General features: G+C 48.0%; 1 protein-coding gene across 1 annotated transcript; it reads right to left on the bottom strand.

The window, feature by feature from the left end:
- Window positions 1-3227: 3227 nt before the first annotated feature.
- CCNG1 (cyclin G1) lies at window positions 3228-14866 on the bottom strand. Its single transcript, XM_073649532.1, has 7 exons — window positions 14684-14866; window positions 11769-12032; window positions 10127-10380; window positions 6822-6900; window positions 5733-5831; window positions 5397-5595; window positions 3228-4316 (listed from the first exon to the last, which is right to left on the bottom strand). Exons 2-6 carry the CDS (start codon window positions 12030-12032, stop codon window positions 5404-5406), a joined length of 888 nt encoding a protein of 295 aa, XP_073505633.1. The 5' UTR covers window positions 14684-14866; the 3' UTR covers window positions 3228-4316; window positions 5397-5403.
- Window positions 14867-15087: the final 221 nt, after the last annotated feature.

The following is a 15087-nucleotide window of genomic DNA, read 5'->3' as shown; positions in this document are numbered from 1 at the left end:
CTTAATGGACTCCATTTTAAAGGTGGGAATTAACAAAAATTTATTCAGGGCCTTAAGGTTAACAATACACCTAAAGGATCCATCAGGTTTAGTGACCAAAAACAACGGTGAGTAGAACCCCAGTCCCTTCTCTGCTATCGGGACCTCCACTAAGACGGCCTTTATGGACCAGATTCAGGACCTCCACTTGTAGGGCCATCTGCTTCCGTGTTGAGGACCAGTTTGGGGTCAGGACGAACCTCCCACGAGGGACTCGCTGAAAGTCGAGTCTCAGGCCGAAACCTACCAGACCAAGGATCCAATTATTAGAAGAGATATTTGTCCAGGCAGGTAAGAAGCCCAATAACCTCCCCCCTACCTGGGCCGCGAGTCATTGGCTCGGTTTTCGGGGGCCTTGGCTAGCAGAAGAGGATCCGAACAGGAGCCCTTTACCTTTTGGTCTACGGTCTTCCCATTTATCCTGACCCTTCTGGCGCTTATTACGTAGAAACCTTCTTTTCTGAAAAGGACATTTGTACGTGGGGGCAGATAGGTTAGGAAAGCCCTTTTTGTGTCACTTGCTCTATCCAGTAGCGCATCCAGAACCGACCCAAAGAGATGTCCCCCTTCACAAGGGATAGCGCAGAGTCTTGTCCTCGCATGAATGTCCCCCGGCCAACATTTTAGCCACAAGGTTCTCCGGGCCGAGTTAGACATGGCGGCCTACCTTGCTGCCAATCTGAGAGATTCTGCTGATGCGTCCGCTGAAAGACTGCCGCCCCCTGAAGAAGAGACATGTCTGCCAAGAATTTCTTCCTGGGGGTATTGTTTTTAAGATGGGCTTCAAGCTGGTTCAGCCAGATCATTAGGGACCTGGCGGTACAAGTAGCTGTCACCGCGGGTTTTAGGGCTCCCGCCGAAGTCTCCCAGGTCCCTCTAAGGAAAGAATCAGCCTTTCTATCCAGGGGGTCTTTAAGAGCTCCCATATCATCAAACGGAAGGGAGGAACTCTTAGAGGCTTTGGAAATGGGCACATCAATCTTGGGGGCTTTTTCCCAGGAGGAAGAGGCAGATTCCTCAAAGGGGTACTTCCTTTTGAAGAATGGAGGTAGAGCGCCCTTCCTTTCCATTCGCTAAGGATTAAGCCCTGGATTTTTTCGTTCAATGGAAAACTCCTTCTCTTCCTTTGACCCAGCCCCCCGAACATAACGTCCTGGACTGACTTCTCCTGCCTGGCCTCTGATACCCATGGTGGACCGAACCATTTTAATCAATCTGTCCACTTCACCAAGGTGGAAGCAATTTTGTCCCACACCACTATCAGAGGAGGAAGCAGAGGCAAAGTCGGCACTATCTGAATCAGACTCATAGGGAGAGGATAGGGGGTCATCCAAGACTAAGGGGATCTCACAGTCAGAGTTCATTTTCTCTTTAACTCTCTTGGAGAGGACCTTGTGAATCTCTGTTTTAACTAAGATTTTTAAACCAGATGCTAGAGCAGGACCCTCTTCTGCCAGTGTCTGGTTTATGCACAACTGACATAGCTTTTTAGGGTATCCGTCAGGAAGAAGAGACTTGCATAGCACACACTGTATATGCTTTGCCTTGGCGGTACATTTCTTCCCCTGATAAAATATGGAAGGGGGGGAAGGGATACCATATTACTAAGTGAACTTACTCGAAGATCACTTACCCAGGCGGCTCAGGAAGAAAAAACAGCTGGTACCGGATTGGAGGAAGGACCCTTCTCAGCCGGGGGACCTTTCCTAGAGGCTGCAGATTCGTCCGTTCTACCGGAGGTATGGTGACCAGACCTAGACCCCAAGCTCCGTTTTCCAGAGGACCGGCTACCAGAGCCACATGCGAGATGCGTTTTTTGGGGCTCCCCAGACAGCCGCTGAGATGGTGAAGATGGCGGCTGCTCAACCTGCTGCTGCAACTGGACACCTTCAGACTCCATAATGAAAGAATGAAGGTTTGGGAAGCACTGAGCCATGTTACCTGATAGTTAACTAGGTACTGGCTCCTCTCCTCTAGCAGCGCCTCAGCACACTTTCCATTTTTTTTTTTTTGAATTTCACGCTCTTTTGCACATGATCGCCGAGTCGCGGTGACGTCATTGGGCCTCGACTTACCGAAACCCAGAAGTACGCGCCGCACGAGGACGCATGCCGTCAGCGCTTCCACAGGTAAGCCGCGCTTTCGCGATGTACCGCGCTGCGTTCACCCAGGGCAGGGCGAGGGGACACAATCACCTTGGCCCTCGCCCCCCATACTTACGGAGGGTGATTGTGGGCTGTCACCCCCACTTGGAATGCAGACCCCACCGCACTTTTGGGGCTCAGCCAGGGCCTACACTCCCACGGGAGGCACACCTGGCTGAGGCAGAAAAAGGGATGCCACCCCAAACAGGGGCACAGCCCCACTGCAATCCAAAAAAAAAAAAAAAAAAAAAAAAAAAAAAAAAAAGGAACCCCCAGTGCCTCAGGATGCTGTGCCTCTCCCATATAGGGGCACACGAGCATCGGCCAACGCTGGAGCTGCCGTCCCCAGAAAGGGGCGCAGGATCGCAGCAGTCACCATCCACGTTTTTCGCCTGCGACCGGCTTCCTCCATCAAGGACAGGAAACCAAACTGAGGCGAGAGGGAGGGCCGCCCCCTTTTAAGCCTGTAGGTTTCCTGTCCTTGGTGGGCGGATTCCCTTTCTCGTGGTGCTGTCATGGTCGACCGATAAATAGAAACTATCTCCAGGGATCTTGATGTTCCTTTGTTCACAGAATATTCAAGAAGTTTACAACCCATTTAGCTGGAGCTAATCTCCTCAGACATGGATGGCAGAGAAAAATGGATGAAAGGTTGCAAAGCAGGATAATCCAGATGGTGGATAAGCAGCCCCAATCAAGTTCTAAAGAAATTCAAGCTGTCTTGCAGGCTCCAGGTGCATCAGTGTGAACTGTCAACATTTGAATGAAATGATATGCTAAGGCAGGAGACCCAGGAGGACCCCACTGCTGACAGACAAACAAGCTAGACTGCAGTTTGCCAAAATGTGCGCGAGTAAGCCAAAAATCCTTCTTGGAAAGTCTTATGGACAGATGAGAACTAGATATAGCTTTTAGGACAGGCACGTCATTCTGAAGTTCACTGAAAACATAATGAGCCCTACAAAGAAAAGCACATAGTACCTACAGTCAAATATGGTGGATGTTCAAAGATGTTTTGCTGAACAAGAGACAAGACACATTGCCTTCTTTTCAACACATTTATTGAAAGGCTCACTTCTTACTGCATTGTGTAGAGGCACTTCCTTGTAACACTGACATAGGCCCTTGAATGTGCCCGTCTGTAGGCAACTCCTCAATGATGGACAGCTTAGTTCTTAGATTAACGATACCAGCCAAACAACTGATATCAGTATAAATATTAAATACATCCCTTCGAGTAGAAGAAAACCATTAAGTGAAATGCAGAAGACTGATATAATGTAGCTTCATAGCTACATACACCTACTTAATCAGATTAACTTCACAGAATCAAGCTTGGGAAAGCTCAATGGGATTGCCCTCATCTTCCTTCTAGACAGTAGATGTCCACATACCGTTAGTAACTTTGACCATGTTTCAGCTTATAACAGAGTGCCTAGAAGGCAACCATCATTAATAAATCAAGTTTTAAAGGCTAAATTACTTTAATAACTAAATGCTAGACCATCAGTAACGGTCTAGCTCATGTGTGACAAGTGTGTATTGCTCGACACAAACATCTCACGGCGCCACCACCGGAAATGTGTAGAAAACTAGTAAAGTGCTTTTTTCGGAGAAAGTACAGAGGCCATTAGTTTCCATGTTATACTTGTATGGCCAGAGCGCCAGACAAGCAGAGTTATGCCGATAGTACATCAGTATGTAGTGTAGTCAGTTACTCAGGGCACATTCATATGGATGTACTTTTAGCCAGAATACTGAACCCCCCCCCCCACCCCTGAACTATGCAGACTGTACTGGGTGCAGCTTATATCTACATTAGTATTTAACATCTGAGGGATGAGAATTAAGGACCTGCATCGAGCTTATGCTGCAAAACCCATCAAAATGGACCATGAATGCGTGAGTGAACATACAACAGGCACCATTCATGTTTTCTCCTGCGCCACCTCCTATTGCCAAGTGTGTTTAGCCAGCACCAAGCCTCTAGTCCTGTGCAGATCTCTCCAAGTCCTGAAGACCTTTATGTCACATTTTGTCTTTGAATAACTAGCTGCCATGTTATCTGTAGGCTTCACAGTTTATGGATCTCACATAAGCTCCAGTGTCCAGAAGGTCAATTGTTTTCAAATCCTGAAGTGAAAGAAAAAAAAAAAAAAAATTTACTAAAAGTTGAAAAACCAAAAAAAACAAACATTTCAGTCTTATATTGATGACTTTCCATAGGATAGGTGGGCAACATCAGATCGGTGGGAGTCTGACACTGGTTACCCCCCCCCCCCAAGCAATCAGCTGTTCTCAGTGCCAGTTGGATATAAACAGTGGGCAGAACTTAACAGCAGCTCTGTACACCTCATAGTGGCCACCCCCAGGTACTACAGATCAGCTCATACTTCAAATGATTTCAGGATACATGGATCAATTTAGTCAGTGTCACAGAAATAATTCTAGGCCTGGTACAACCACTGGCTAATGGACACGCGTTACCAGCATCATAATTAATACTGTTAGTGGACATCATTAAACCTGGGTTCAGACTGACTGGTGGCCATAACCTCGATGCAAAGTCAGCCCGTAATACAAGTCTAATCCAACCTTAAAGAGTGTATCATGTGAAGACATTTATCAAAATTACAAAAACACAATCTTCAATACTGGAACATACACCCTAACTTTGTAGATTAAAGCATAAATAAAAGTTACTATGTACATGAGGGATAAAGCCATTATGTGAGTTACATGATCAGGTCTCTCCTCTGCAGGCTCCATTTCTAAATGTAACCAAGCTGCTGGGTAGAGACTAGCTGTTAGCATGTCTCACTGTTCACAGAAGGAGCGATCCTGCTCACCCATCTCTGAAGCACACCCTTAGAAGCAGTAGTATTCATGGACATACTGCAGTGTGAGCAGTGCAGCTGTGAATCCAGCACTCTGCCAAGTTAAAACAGTTAGAAGCAGAGTGTCTCACTCTGCTCCCATTAGACTTATGAGCAGCAGTAATTTGATCCTTGGCTATGATTAAAGACCAGAGGGTCTGAAAGGAGTCTGCCCAGCCCCCCTCCCTCCCCCAACCTGGGGCTGTGACATTTATGCTTACTGGAAAATTTTAAAAGTGCAATTTTATGGATTTCTGAAGCTGGATTCCTTTTTCCTCTGATCGAAGATATTTACAAGTTCTATTAATATTTTATCCCGACAATTAACACCACTTACCTGTGTATTAGGAGCCAGATTCTGGAATGGTGGGAAGATGTGCTATCCTGTAGTAACTGTGCTTCAGCTGTCTCGCCGTGCGGCCAGATACAATCCACTTGAGCTTCTGAACATTTGGCTTTGAACATTTGCTTGAAGAATATTCTGCAAGGCACTTTGATACTAATTCTTTCCAGCAGAATAGGTCTCTGCCGCTGATCTGGAAGCAAGGGCAAGAACGTATTAACATTTCGTAAGGAGATATTCCAGTCTGTACTGTAGTCTACAATGGAAGGCAGAAGTCACAAAGGCCATGCTGGTGGGGTTAGGGGAATTGTGTCAGGCAAGTCCTCTCACCTTGGAATATGTCTGGAGACCTTCTATTACTTCTGACAATTCATACAGCTTCTGATCCTGCATCTCAACCGCCAATATAGACAATGCCAACAAAGAGGGCTAGGCAAGAAAAAGACGGCAAACGTGTGAGAGAAGGTAATCTCCGCTACGGGGAGTCATTCATTACCCATTGAAAACCATAAAAACTGCAAATAAATATTAAAATCCTGCTTGAATTTATCACTTGGAATCTTATCCCGTCTTTTTTACTACATTATGAAGATAAAATGAATGGAGTCCAAAAAAAAAACCACAACCTACAACTTGGGACTCTTGATGTAAGACATGGCATGACACTAGAATATGCCATCACTTACAGTACAAGCTCTAAGACCCTCCACCCCCCCCCCCCCCCCCATCTAACCTGGGAATGAAGGGCTGGCACTTCCATTTGTCACTTGCTTCATTACAGCTCCACTTTAGGGAGTAGCATGGTTTTTGGGGTCTTTTTAAAGTTTAAAATTGAAGAACTCATTTTCAGACCCCCCCATTCCCACCATCTCCCCCACAAAAGCATCTTGGGCAGGAAAAGATTAAAGGGTGTGCCGAGCTGAAGCAGTGCAGTGTCTATTTAATAGTCAGGATCAAGGGGGTCCCAGATGTCAGACTCCAAGAAATCTTTAAAAAAGGATATCAGGGACTTTAAAAAAAAAAAAAAAAAGACCCGGATATCCCTTTTAAGTGCTACTACAAGGGGGATTGGTCTGTAATATGGACAAGATTGGGCAGCACGGTAGCTCAGTGGTTACCACCGCAACCTTGCAGTGCTGGGGTCCTGGGTTCAAATCCAACCAAGGACAACATTCTGCAAGGAGTTTGTATGTTGTCCCCATGTTTTGTGGATTTCCGCCCACACTCCAAAGACATACAGCTAGGGAATGTAGATTGAGAGCCCCAATGGGGACAGGGCCGATGAGGTCTAAATTGTCGGAATTGTAAAGTGCTGCGGAATATGTTGGCGCTATATAAATAAAGATTATTACTAAAATTTAGATTCCGTATATAAGGGCAACATCACAGAATTTGTGCCATTTCTCTCCCTTGACTCACCTTTGCTTTAGAGAATCCAAGCCTACAGTGACAGGCCTTAAGATTTGCTTCAAGATGTTCCAATGGAAATAGTTTTTGCCTAATGGAGGGAAAGGAGCAGAAAGAAATAATAAAAAAAAATATATAATATATATATATATATATAATTCTAGTCATTGCAAATTTGCATCACTTTCCATTTGTAGATGTATAATCCAGTGCAAGAGTGGAAGTTAGGATTTGTTAATAGGGAATGTTCACTACCCAGACAACCCCTTCTCATCACTGTTTGCCCAAGGAAAATAACAGGCTATGTGCCCATGATGCAGAAATGCTCCGGATTTTTTCCTGAGCGTTTCTGCATCTCCCTGGCAGAAAAAAAACGCATGCGGATTGTACATGCAGATTGTACATGTGTTTTTCCTGCCAGGGACAAGCGTAAGTGAAGCGTTCTTCACTTGCATTTCCACATGCGGGTTGTCAAGCGCTTTCCAAGCGATATTAGCATCACTAGGAAAGTGCTTGTCAACTTGGTCACATATACATATATGTATATGTATACATATACATATATAGTGTGACCGAAAGAATGGTAAAAAATAAAAAAATAAATATTATACTTACCTTCTGATGGCCCCCGGTGTCTTTAGTCGATGCGTCCTGGTTTGCCGGCAGCTAGCGGTAGATTTAAGGACCTGCCGACGTCAGCGGTCGCGTGACCAGTCACATGACTAAATGACGTCAGCGCAGGGCCTTTAGTCTACCGCGAGCTGCCGGCAAGCCGAGACAAGGACTCCGGGACCATCAGAAGGTAAGGTAAGAAATATAATATATTATATTATATTATATTATATAATATAATATATATATATTTTTTTTTTACAGGTTCTATGGTACCCAGGTCCTCTTCTCCAAATCCGGGTACCATCCGCACATTGAAACACATGGAATCTGCATGTACAGATGCAGTGATGCGGATTCCATGCAAGTCAATGGCGGCGAAAACGCCGCGCTTCCGCAAAATTGGTAGTGCTGCGTATTTTTTCCACAATGATAATCCGCAGCGGAAATTTGTGCACAGCACATGCTGATCATTGGGAAACATAGCAGACCTTCTACCAAGCGTTTAAGTGTTTCTGCAGCGGAATTGCCGCTGTGGAAACGCTAAAAAAAAAAAAAAAAAAAAAAAAAGCATAGTGGGAACACAGCCTAATACTCGCCTCTGCTTCCAGCGGTGACAGCACCGGCTCACGTGACAATCCCTGCATCCAGTCAGCAGCTGCTTCACTTTCCCTCCCTTTGGACAAAATCAGACATCCAGAGGAAGTGAGCACCCGCAGCTTTGACTTCCTCCAGATATCAGTTATGTCTGTAGGAGAAAAGAGTGAAGCAACCACTGACTGGCTGCAGGGATCGCGTGACAATGTCATGTAATCCCCAGGAGAGTCAGTGCAGACACTGCTGGAACCAGAGGAGAGTATAACGGTTTTTTTCTTGAGGAAAACAGTGATTGAGAAGGGGTTATCAGAGTAGTGAACCTTTATAATGTTTACAGGGTGGGTCATTGAGGTAATTTGTCGACCTGATTAGCAAATGCATCCTGAAAACCCACCTCTTCAGGAAAGCATACTACCTATCCCCCTCGCAGGCAGGGTCCCTTCTCGCACTGTACCGGTGTCACTCAAGCATGTCTGATTACACTCTTTCTACTCTTAACAAGAACAGTTTGGCCACAAAATTCTTTTTAAAGGCCCCCCATGCACATTAAAGTAAGATGGCATGGGTGGACTGGCTGTACCAACCGATGGAAGAGCGGAAGCCGAAGAGCGAGTGCACAGGAACAGTTATCCAAGCTTTCCTATGTAAGGGGGAGTTGGCAGATATAGCCATCAGCCACATAGTGTACAGTACAGACCAAAAGTTTGGACACACCTTCTCATTTAAAGAAATTTCTGTATTTTCTTGACTATGAAAATTGTACATTCACACTGAAGGCATCAAAACTATGAATTAACACATGTGGAATTATATACTTAACAAAAAAGTGTGAAAACTGAAAATATGTCTTACATTCTAGGTTCTTCAAAGTAGCCACCTTTTGCTCACTCTTGGCATTCTCTTGATAATTCCACATGTGTTAATTCATAGTTTTGATGTCTTCAGTGTGAATGTACAATTTTCAGTCATGAAAATACAGAAAAATCTTTAAATGAGAAGGTGTGTCCAAACTTTTGGTCTGTACTGTATATGGGGGCCTTAACACTGCAGCTTTCAGAGAGCTTCACTGACCCACCAGTCTGGAGAAGGGTGCCCTCAGCTATACATCTATTTTGTTGCATCTTTACATTTCTTCCGTCATCTATAATATACAGTACTTACCTTGTAATGTCTTCAGATCCTGTTCTGTCCAGATGTGTCCGGATCCCAAGTGGCGGAAGTTCGTCGACTGCCATATTGGGACACCCAAGTGATGGGTGTCTCAATATGAAAACCACTGGTGGTACTAGCCTCTTGCGCAGTACCACCAGCAGAACACCGTCGCGAACACGCCACCGGGATCAGCCGAATGATTCAATGACCGCCACCATCTTTGTACAGGAGGAGCGCATGTCCAGTTTTAATGTGACCGCCATTATCTGCGCGAAGATGACGGTGGTCTGATTTACTGCACTGGGAGACCGCTCAAACAAGAGAACACATGAGGGAAGAAGGCAGCACAGGGGTGGAGAGAGAGCAGACTAGGGGGAGAGCACATTGGGTACGCAGGTCAAAGAAGAGATCACATGAGAGAAGACAGCAGATTGGGGGGGGGGGACCAAATGGAACAGCACGTGAGGGGAGAACAGCTCAGGAAGGAGAGAGACAGCAGACAAGGGGGATAGCACATGGGGTAGACAGGTCAAAGAAGAGAGCACAGACGGAGAAGTCAGCACATGGGGGTGGGGAAGAGAATCTCAATGCTGCAAAGCCTGCCCCCATTGTGACATTACCACCCTCCAGCTAGTCTTAATAATCTCTGGCAGCCCCTTATCTACAGCAACATCCCCAATTCTGCAGTCTTGCGTCTCCCAGAATGCCTTGCAGAACAGAACTTTTCATTGTTTGCCAAGCTGTCGCTGTAGTGATCGAGCTGCTGCACTGCGCTACATGCCAGGTTCACACACTTTCACGGACAACCTCATATGTGCATGACGCTGCAGACCTTAGGTCAGGGGACCCCGACCAGTCAGTGCATCACCTCCATGATCAGGCCACAACTCGTGTTGATCCCACCCAGGATAGATGACCCAGTATTTACAGAGTGTCCTCAATAGTAATGATTTTACCTTTCGCTTGATAAGTTCTCCACAACAAGGGAATGGTAGACTTGTAAGAGGTGATACGCGGTTGTGGTTCTCACTTTCCAGCCCAACTTTTCCAAGACGATCTTCTCCATGCGCATCATGTCACACACTGTAAATTTGTACTGACTTATCCTTATCAGATCGGTCGCCAGGGGCACGTTTCTTTCTTCTTCTGTGGTTTTTACGGCAAGGTACAAACACGTTAAGCCAACACAGCCCAGATATTTTGGTTGTACCTGAAATTATAAAATAAATGTTATATATGAATATTGCAAGTACTCTCAGGTAATAAGAGACAAATACAAACATAAAAAGGAAGAGTAACCAATGCCAACATCAGGCCTGGAAGATATGCCATTTGTATTGTGATGCTTGTTCCAGGAATTAAAGGGAACCTGTCAGGTCCCCCATGCCCTCCAACTCTGCAGCATTCACCCATATAGGACTAAATTCCCTGCGTAACCAGCCCTCGTTTTCATTGAATAATGTTCTACAGGGCTGGTTAGGCAGGGAATTTAGTCCTACATGGGTGAATACTGTTAGGCTGAAGGGCATGAGGGACCTGACAGCTTCGCTTTAACAGTGCTTTTTCTTATTCTTCCTCAGAGTTCAGTTTTTACTCTTGCCCAATGTAGTGGTGCGTGTTCCAGACTAATCGTGGGATCAGTGCTGCCTTGAGAGAAGTCTTCACTTACTAACTGTCCAAATCTGTAAATTCCTCAAAGTGGGTTTGTGGCGTTGCCACTCCAGCCCATAGGAAGTTACACTTCATATACATGTTGGGGTATAGACTTTCCCCACCCAGAAGGGAAAGGGAAAAAAAAAAATAAAATAAAGTTGCCAGATCATGAATCGGGGGTATCGAAGAATCTTTCCTGGCAGGACATCTGCTTTTAATTCAGAAACCCTCTTTAGTGATAATTGCTGTATGCTAGTGATCATTTCCAGCAGATATTAGCTGTTGCCATCATAACTGAAAATGTAGCATTTAGCGTATGCACCCAGCTAAAAGTAAGGGTCTGTGTGCACGTCATCCACAGTATACTGCAACATGCCCATAGGCCCCAATTCAGCAGCATGTTCTCAGCTTCTGTCTGCTTACGATTTGTTTAAAGGGGCTGTCCACTACTCGGACAATACCTTCTCAATCCCTGTGCTTGCTCCCAGTAAAACTCCTATGCTCATCTCCTGCCGTTGCGCAGCCTCTGCTCTCAAGTATGTATGTGATATGCCTGAAAGCGGGGAGAGTGAAGCCAGCACTGACTGGCCGCAAGGATCACCTGACAATGTCATGCAATTACCAGGAGAGACTGTGCAGACACTGCTGGAATGATGTTGGCAAACATCTGGATTGAGAAAGGATTGCAATAACTGTAGGGAACCCCCCCCCCCCCACACACCGCCCTCCGACTCTGTGTTCCTATATGGTGGAACACTGCAAAGAAATGTACGCCAAGCAGTAGATTGCTCTTTATAATGCGTCCTTATGGTGGACAGATGCCTCAAAATAAATTCTGACAGTGACCAACATCGAGCACATACCTAAGTGTATGCACCCAACACTGGCCACAAACGTAGCATGGACCTAGCCATAGTAGCAGATCTACCAGGATGGGTCCCTTACCTTCATTTTGGCTAAGAAACGGTCCAAAATGTTCACAGCCAATGAGAAGGTTTCTGTACTGAAACCAAAGAACTGAGTTAGACTAAGCAGATCCTTCACTTCAAAGTCACGAAGTCTGGACGTCATCCGGAGGCCATTGTCGTGAGCAGATTCTATCAACCGCAAACCACAAGCTTTTGGCTGACACTTCAGCTCCTGCTCCAAGAAGGAGTGCAGCTGGTGAAGAAGGCGCTGAGCTTCTGAGGTTACAAGCGCGTCAATCATCTGCAAGACAAGACGCGAGATCAGACCCAGCGAAAGTTCTGTATGTAATCACAGCGCTCCACATCTGAGGCAAGATATCACTGTATAATAGCAGTCACGCTCAATCGCCCATGAGCCACAGATGGCCTCTTACCTCCCAGCCCACCCGCAGTGTAAGACCACTCCATACAGTGCAGCTGCCCTCAGTTACCTCCTAGCCCACCCGCAGTGTAAGACCACTCCATACAGTGCAGCTGCCCTCAGTTACCTCCTAGCCCACCCGCAGTGTAAGACCACTCCATACTGTGCAGCTGCCCTCAGTTACCTCCTAGCCCCCCCAATGTAAGACCGCTTTCATACAGTGCAGCTGCCCTCAGTTACCTCCTAGCCCCCCCAATGTAAGACCACTCCATACAGTGCAGCTGCCCTCAGTTACCTCCTAGCCCCCGAATGTAAGACCACTCCATACAGTGCAGCTGCCCTCAGTTACCTCCTAGCCCCCCCAATGTAAGACCACTCCATACAGTGCAGCTGCCCTCAGTTACCTCCTAGCCCCCGAATGTAAGACCACTCCATACAGTGCAGCTGCCCTCAGTTACCTCCTAGCCCCCCCAATGTAAGACCACTCCATACAGTGCAGCTGCCCTCAGTTACCTCCTAGCCCCCCCAATGTAAGACCACTCCATACAGTGCAGCTGCCCTCAGTTACCTCCTAGCCCCTGAATGTAAGTGACGCGCCCCTGGGCCTTCTGTGTCGTGCGGCATCGCGCGCACAGGGGCTTACCCGGAGCCGGATCAGATGGGGGTAGTAGTCTCGTGGCGGTGATCCGGTCCGTGCCCAGGGAGTCAAACTAAGCGGCGAGTCTATTAGCAGTAGATGTTAGAATGTGTGTCGACTACGCCACCCGTTGATTTGCGGTCACAAGGCCGCCGCTGCAAAACAGTCCGCTGAGGCCGGTGGTATGGGTGCAGCAGGGATGGTATAACCCCCAACGGGAGGGGTATGGCCTCAGGGCAGCAGGAGTAGATGATGGAGGTTGTGATGGTGCGGTAAGGAGGCACAGAGACGTGGGATGCAGTTTCAGGGTTTTTACTCACTGATGTTGCTTTAGTCACTCTGGCCTTGAGTGACCACCCGAGCCGTGCTGCGTCCACCAGGTGCGGGGCTCGGCTAACCCCCAGGCAGTTCTGGAGCGTGGTCCTGAGCTCCCCTCTCTCTCTTTCTGCTGGCCGTCCCCACCAGGGATCCACCTTTGTCCGGTTCCCTTGGGCCTTCTGATGGCAAAACCTTCTCTGGCTTTCCTGACCCTACTCTTGGTGTACCTTCCTGGTGGATGTGGTGAGGGTCGTGGCAAAGCTTGCCCACGACCTCCGGTTCCTGGCTAAGGGTTACTTTTGCCTCCGCCAGCTTGGGATCCGGTGCCCTTTTCTGCCAACCCTTCACCCTTTTTGGTCTGATTCTGGGATCTTAGGGTTCCCTCTGGCTCTGCCTCTCTGGGTCCTTCTTCCTCCTCTTTCTTCATGCTTGGCCCTGGAGCTGGGCCCAGCCGGAGCCACAGCTCCCTGTCAGCCCTCCTGGCTGAGCTCCTCTGCTCTGCTTCTCCTCAGGCTGAACTTGACTAAAAAGACCCTGTCTCTAGATGGTGCCCACCTTATATACGCCCTCTATGTGTGAGCCCAGGTGACCAGCACCCAATGGGCTCCTAGCTTTACCCAGAGTACTCCCCCTACACTACTGGGATGTTCCACCCCCCTCCCACTCCAGCCAGGGACAGACGCTGTCGTACCTGCACATTTCTCTAGTGGGAGTACCGTAGTTCTGTCCCCCGGAAATGGGATGTATGTAGTGCATGCAGCCTACTGAGCTCAGTCCCACACTCCATCCTTACCCGGGAGTGGAATACCACACCTCTGGATTGAGGTGCAATACCCCTGTAGCAGCCGAGTCCTCAGGGTGCTACATAAGACCACTCCATACAGTGCAGCTGCCCTGTTACCTCCTAGCCCCCCCAATGTAAGACCGCTTCATACAGTGCAGCTGACCTCAGTTACCTCATAGCATCCCCCCCATGTAAGACCACTCCATACTGTGCAGCTGACCTCAGTTACCTCCTAGCCCCCCCAATGTAAGACCACTCCATACAGTGCAGCTGCCCTCAGTTACCTCCTAGCCCCCCCAATGTAAGACCACTCCATACAGTGCAGCTGCCCTCATTAGCTAGCCTTCTCCTGTCCCTGTACAGGGATGTCCGGCCGAGCCCTCCCGGGGTCTCAGAGGAGCCTTCTCACACATTACACACACTGGGCTCCTCTCCCCGCACACATGCGCAGTGTAGCAGAGCTCCCAGACCCCACACTGCCTGACTCTGCCTCCGGGGGCTTTTAGTGTCAGTCAGTCCTAGTGTAAACCCTGAACAGCTGCTGACACCAGCGTCACGTGCCGCCAGCCCCTCCCCCACAGCCCCGCCTAGACTCCGCCCACAGACAGGACAAGCCTGGACTAGTCTTCCCCATGGTAACAGAGCAGGCCGGGCCGTACAGGCACCAATATGGGGGGGCTCACCGCCTATAGCGCACTGACTGCCAGGTGCCTCAGCTGCGGGACCCCACAGGCTAAGCGATCGCGTCCCCAAGAGCTGACCTCTAGCAGCCGCCATTAACCCTGTGCGTACCTTGTCCGGGGTGCGGGAGGTCCACGGCTTACGAGGTTACTTGATCTTGGATATTGTTTCTTCTCCTTCCCGGATGTCTCCTAGAAAAATGTCATTTACGTCCCCCACCCCACGCACTGACCCCCGGGTCTTCTTTACTCAGCTGACTGACGGATCGCCCCCTGACAGCCGCTTATATAACCTGACGTGGAGCCCGCCCCTCCCGTCCTATTGGCCCGCAGCGCTGCAGCACTCCACCTACTGGTGGTACTGTGTAATTGCAGTGTTCTCAGTGATTCATTGTCTGCGCCACCTGCAGGTGATACTGTGTAACTGCAGTGTTCTCAGTGATTCATTGCGCCACCTGCCGGTGATACTGTGTAACTGCTGTGTTCTCAGTGATTCATTGTCTCCGCCACCTGCTG

The sequence above is a fragment of the Phyllobates terribilis genome, unplaced genomic scaffold, assembly GCF_046119375.1.
Source record: "Phyllobates terribilis strain yellow unplaced genomic scaffold, ASM4611937v1 Scaffold_10__3_contigs__length_209671492, whole genome shotgun sequence".
NCBI classification, from domain to species: Eukaryota; Metazoa; Chordata; class Amphibia; order Anura; family Dendrobatidae; genus Phyllobates; species Phyllobates terribilis.
Note: the sequence above shows the minus strand (reverse complement) of the source record. Positions and strands in the feature narration are given on the sequence as shown.

Bases quoted from the DNA above. Each gene is read 5' to 3' on its own strand.
- CCNG1 (XM_073649532.1), bottom strand. From the start codon at position 12,032: ATGATTGACGCGCTTGTAACCTCAGAAGCTCAGCGCCTTCTTCACCAG. The intron at 5,832-6,821 runs GTGAGTCAAGGG...TTTCTTGCCTAG, and splicing joins TTGGATTCTCTAAAGCAAAG to CCCTCTTTGTTGGCATTGTC. The intron at 5,596-5,732 runs GTGAGAGGACTT...CCTTGCTTCCAG, and splicing joins GTCTCCAGACATATTCCAAG to ATCAGCGGCAGAGACCTATT.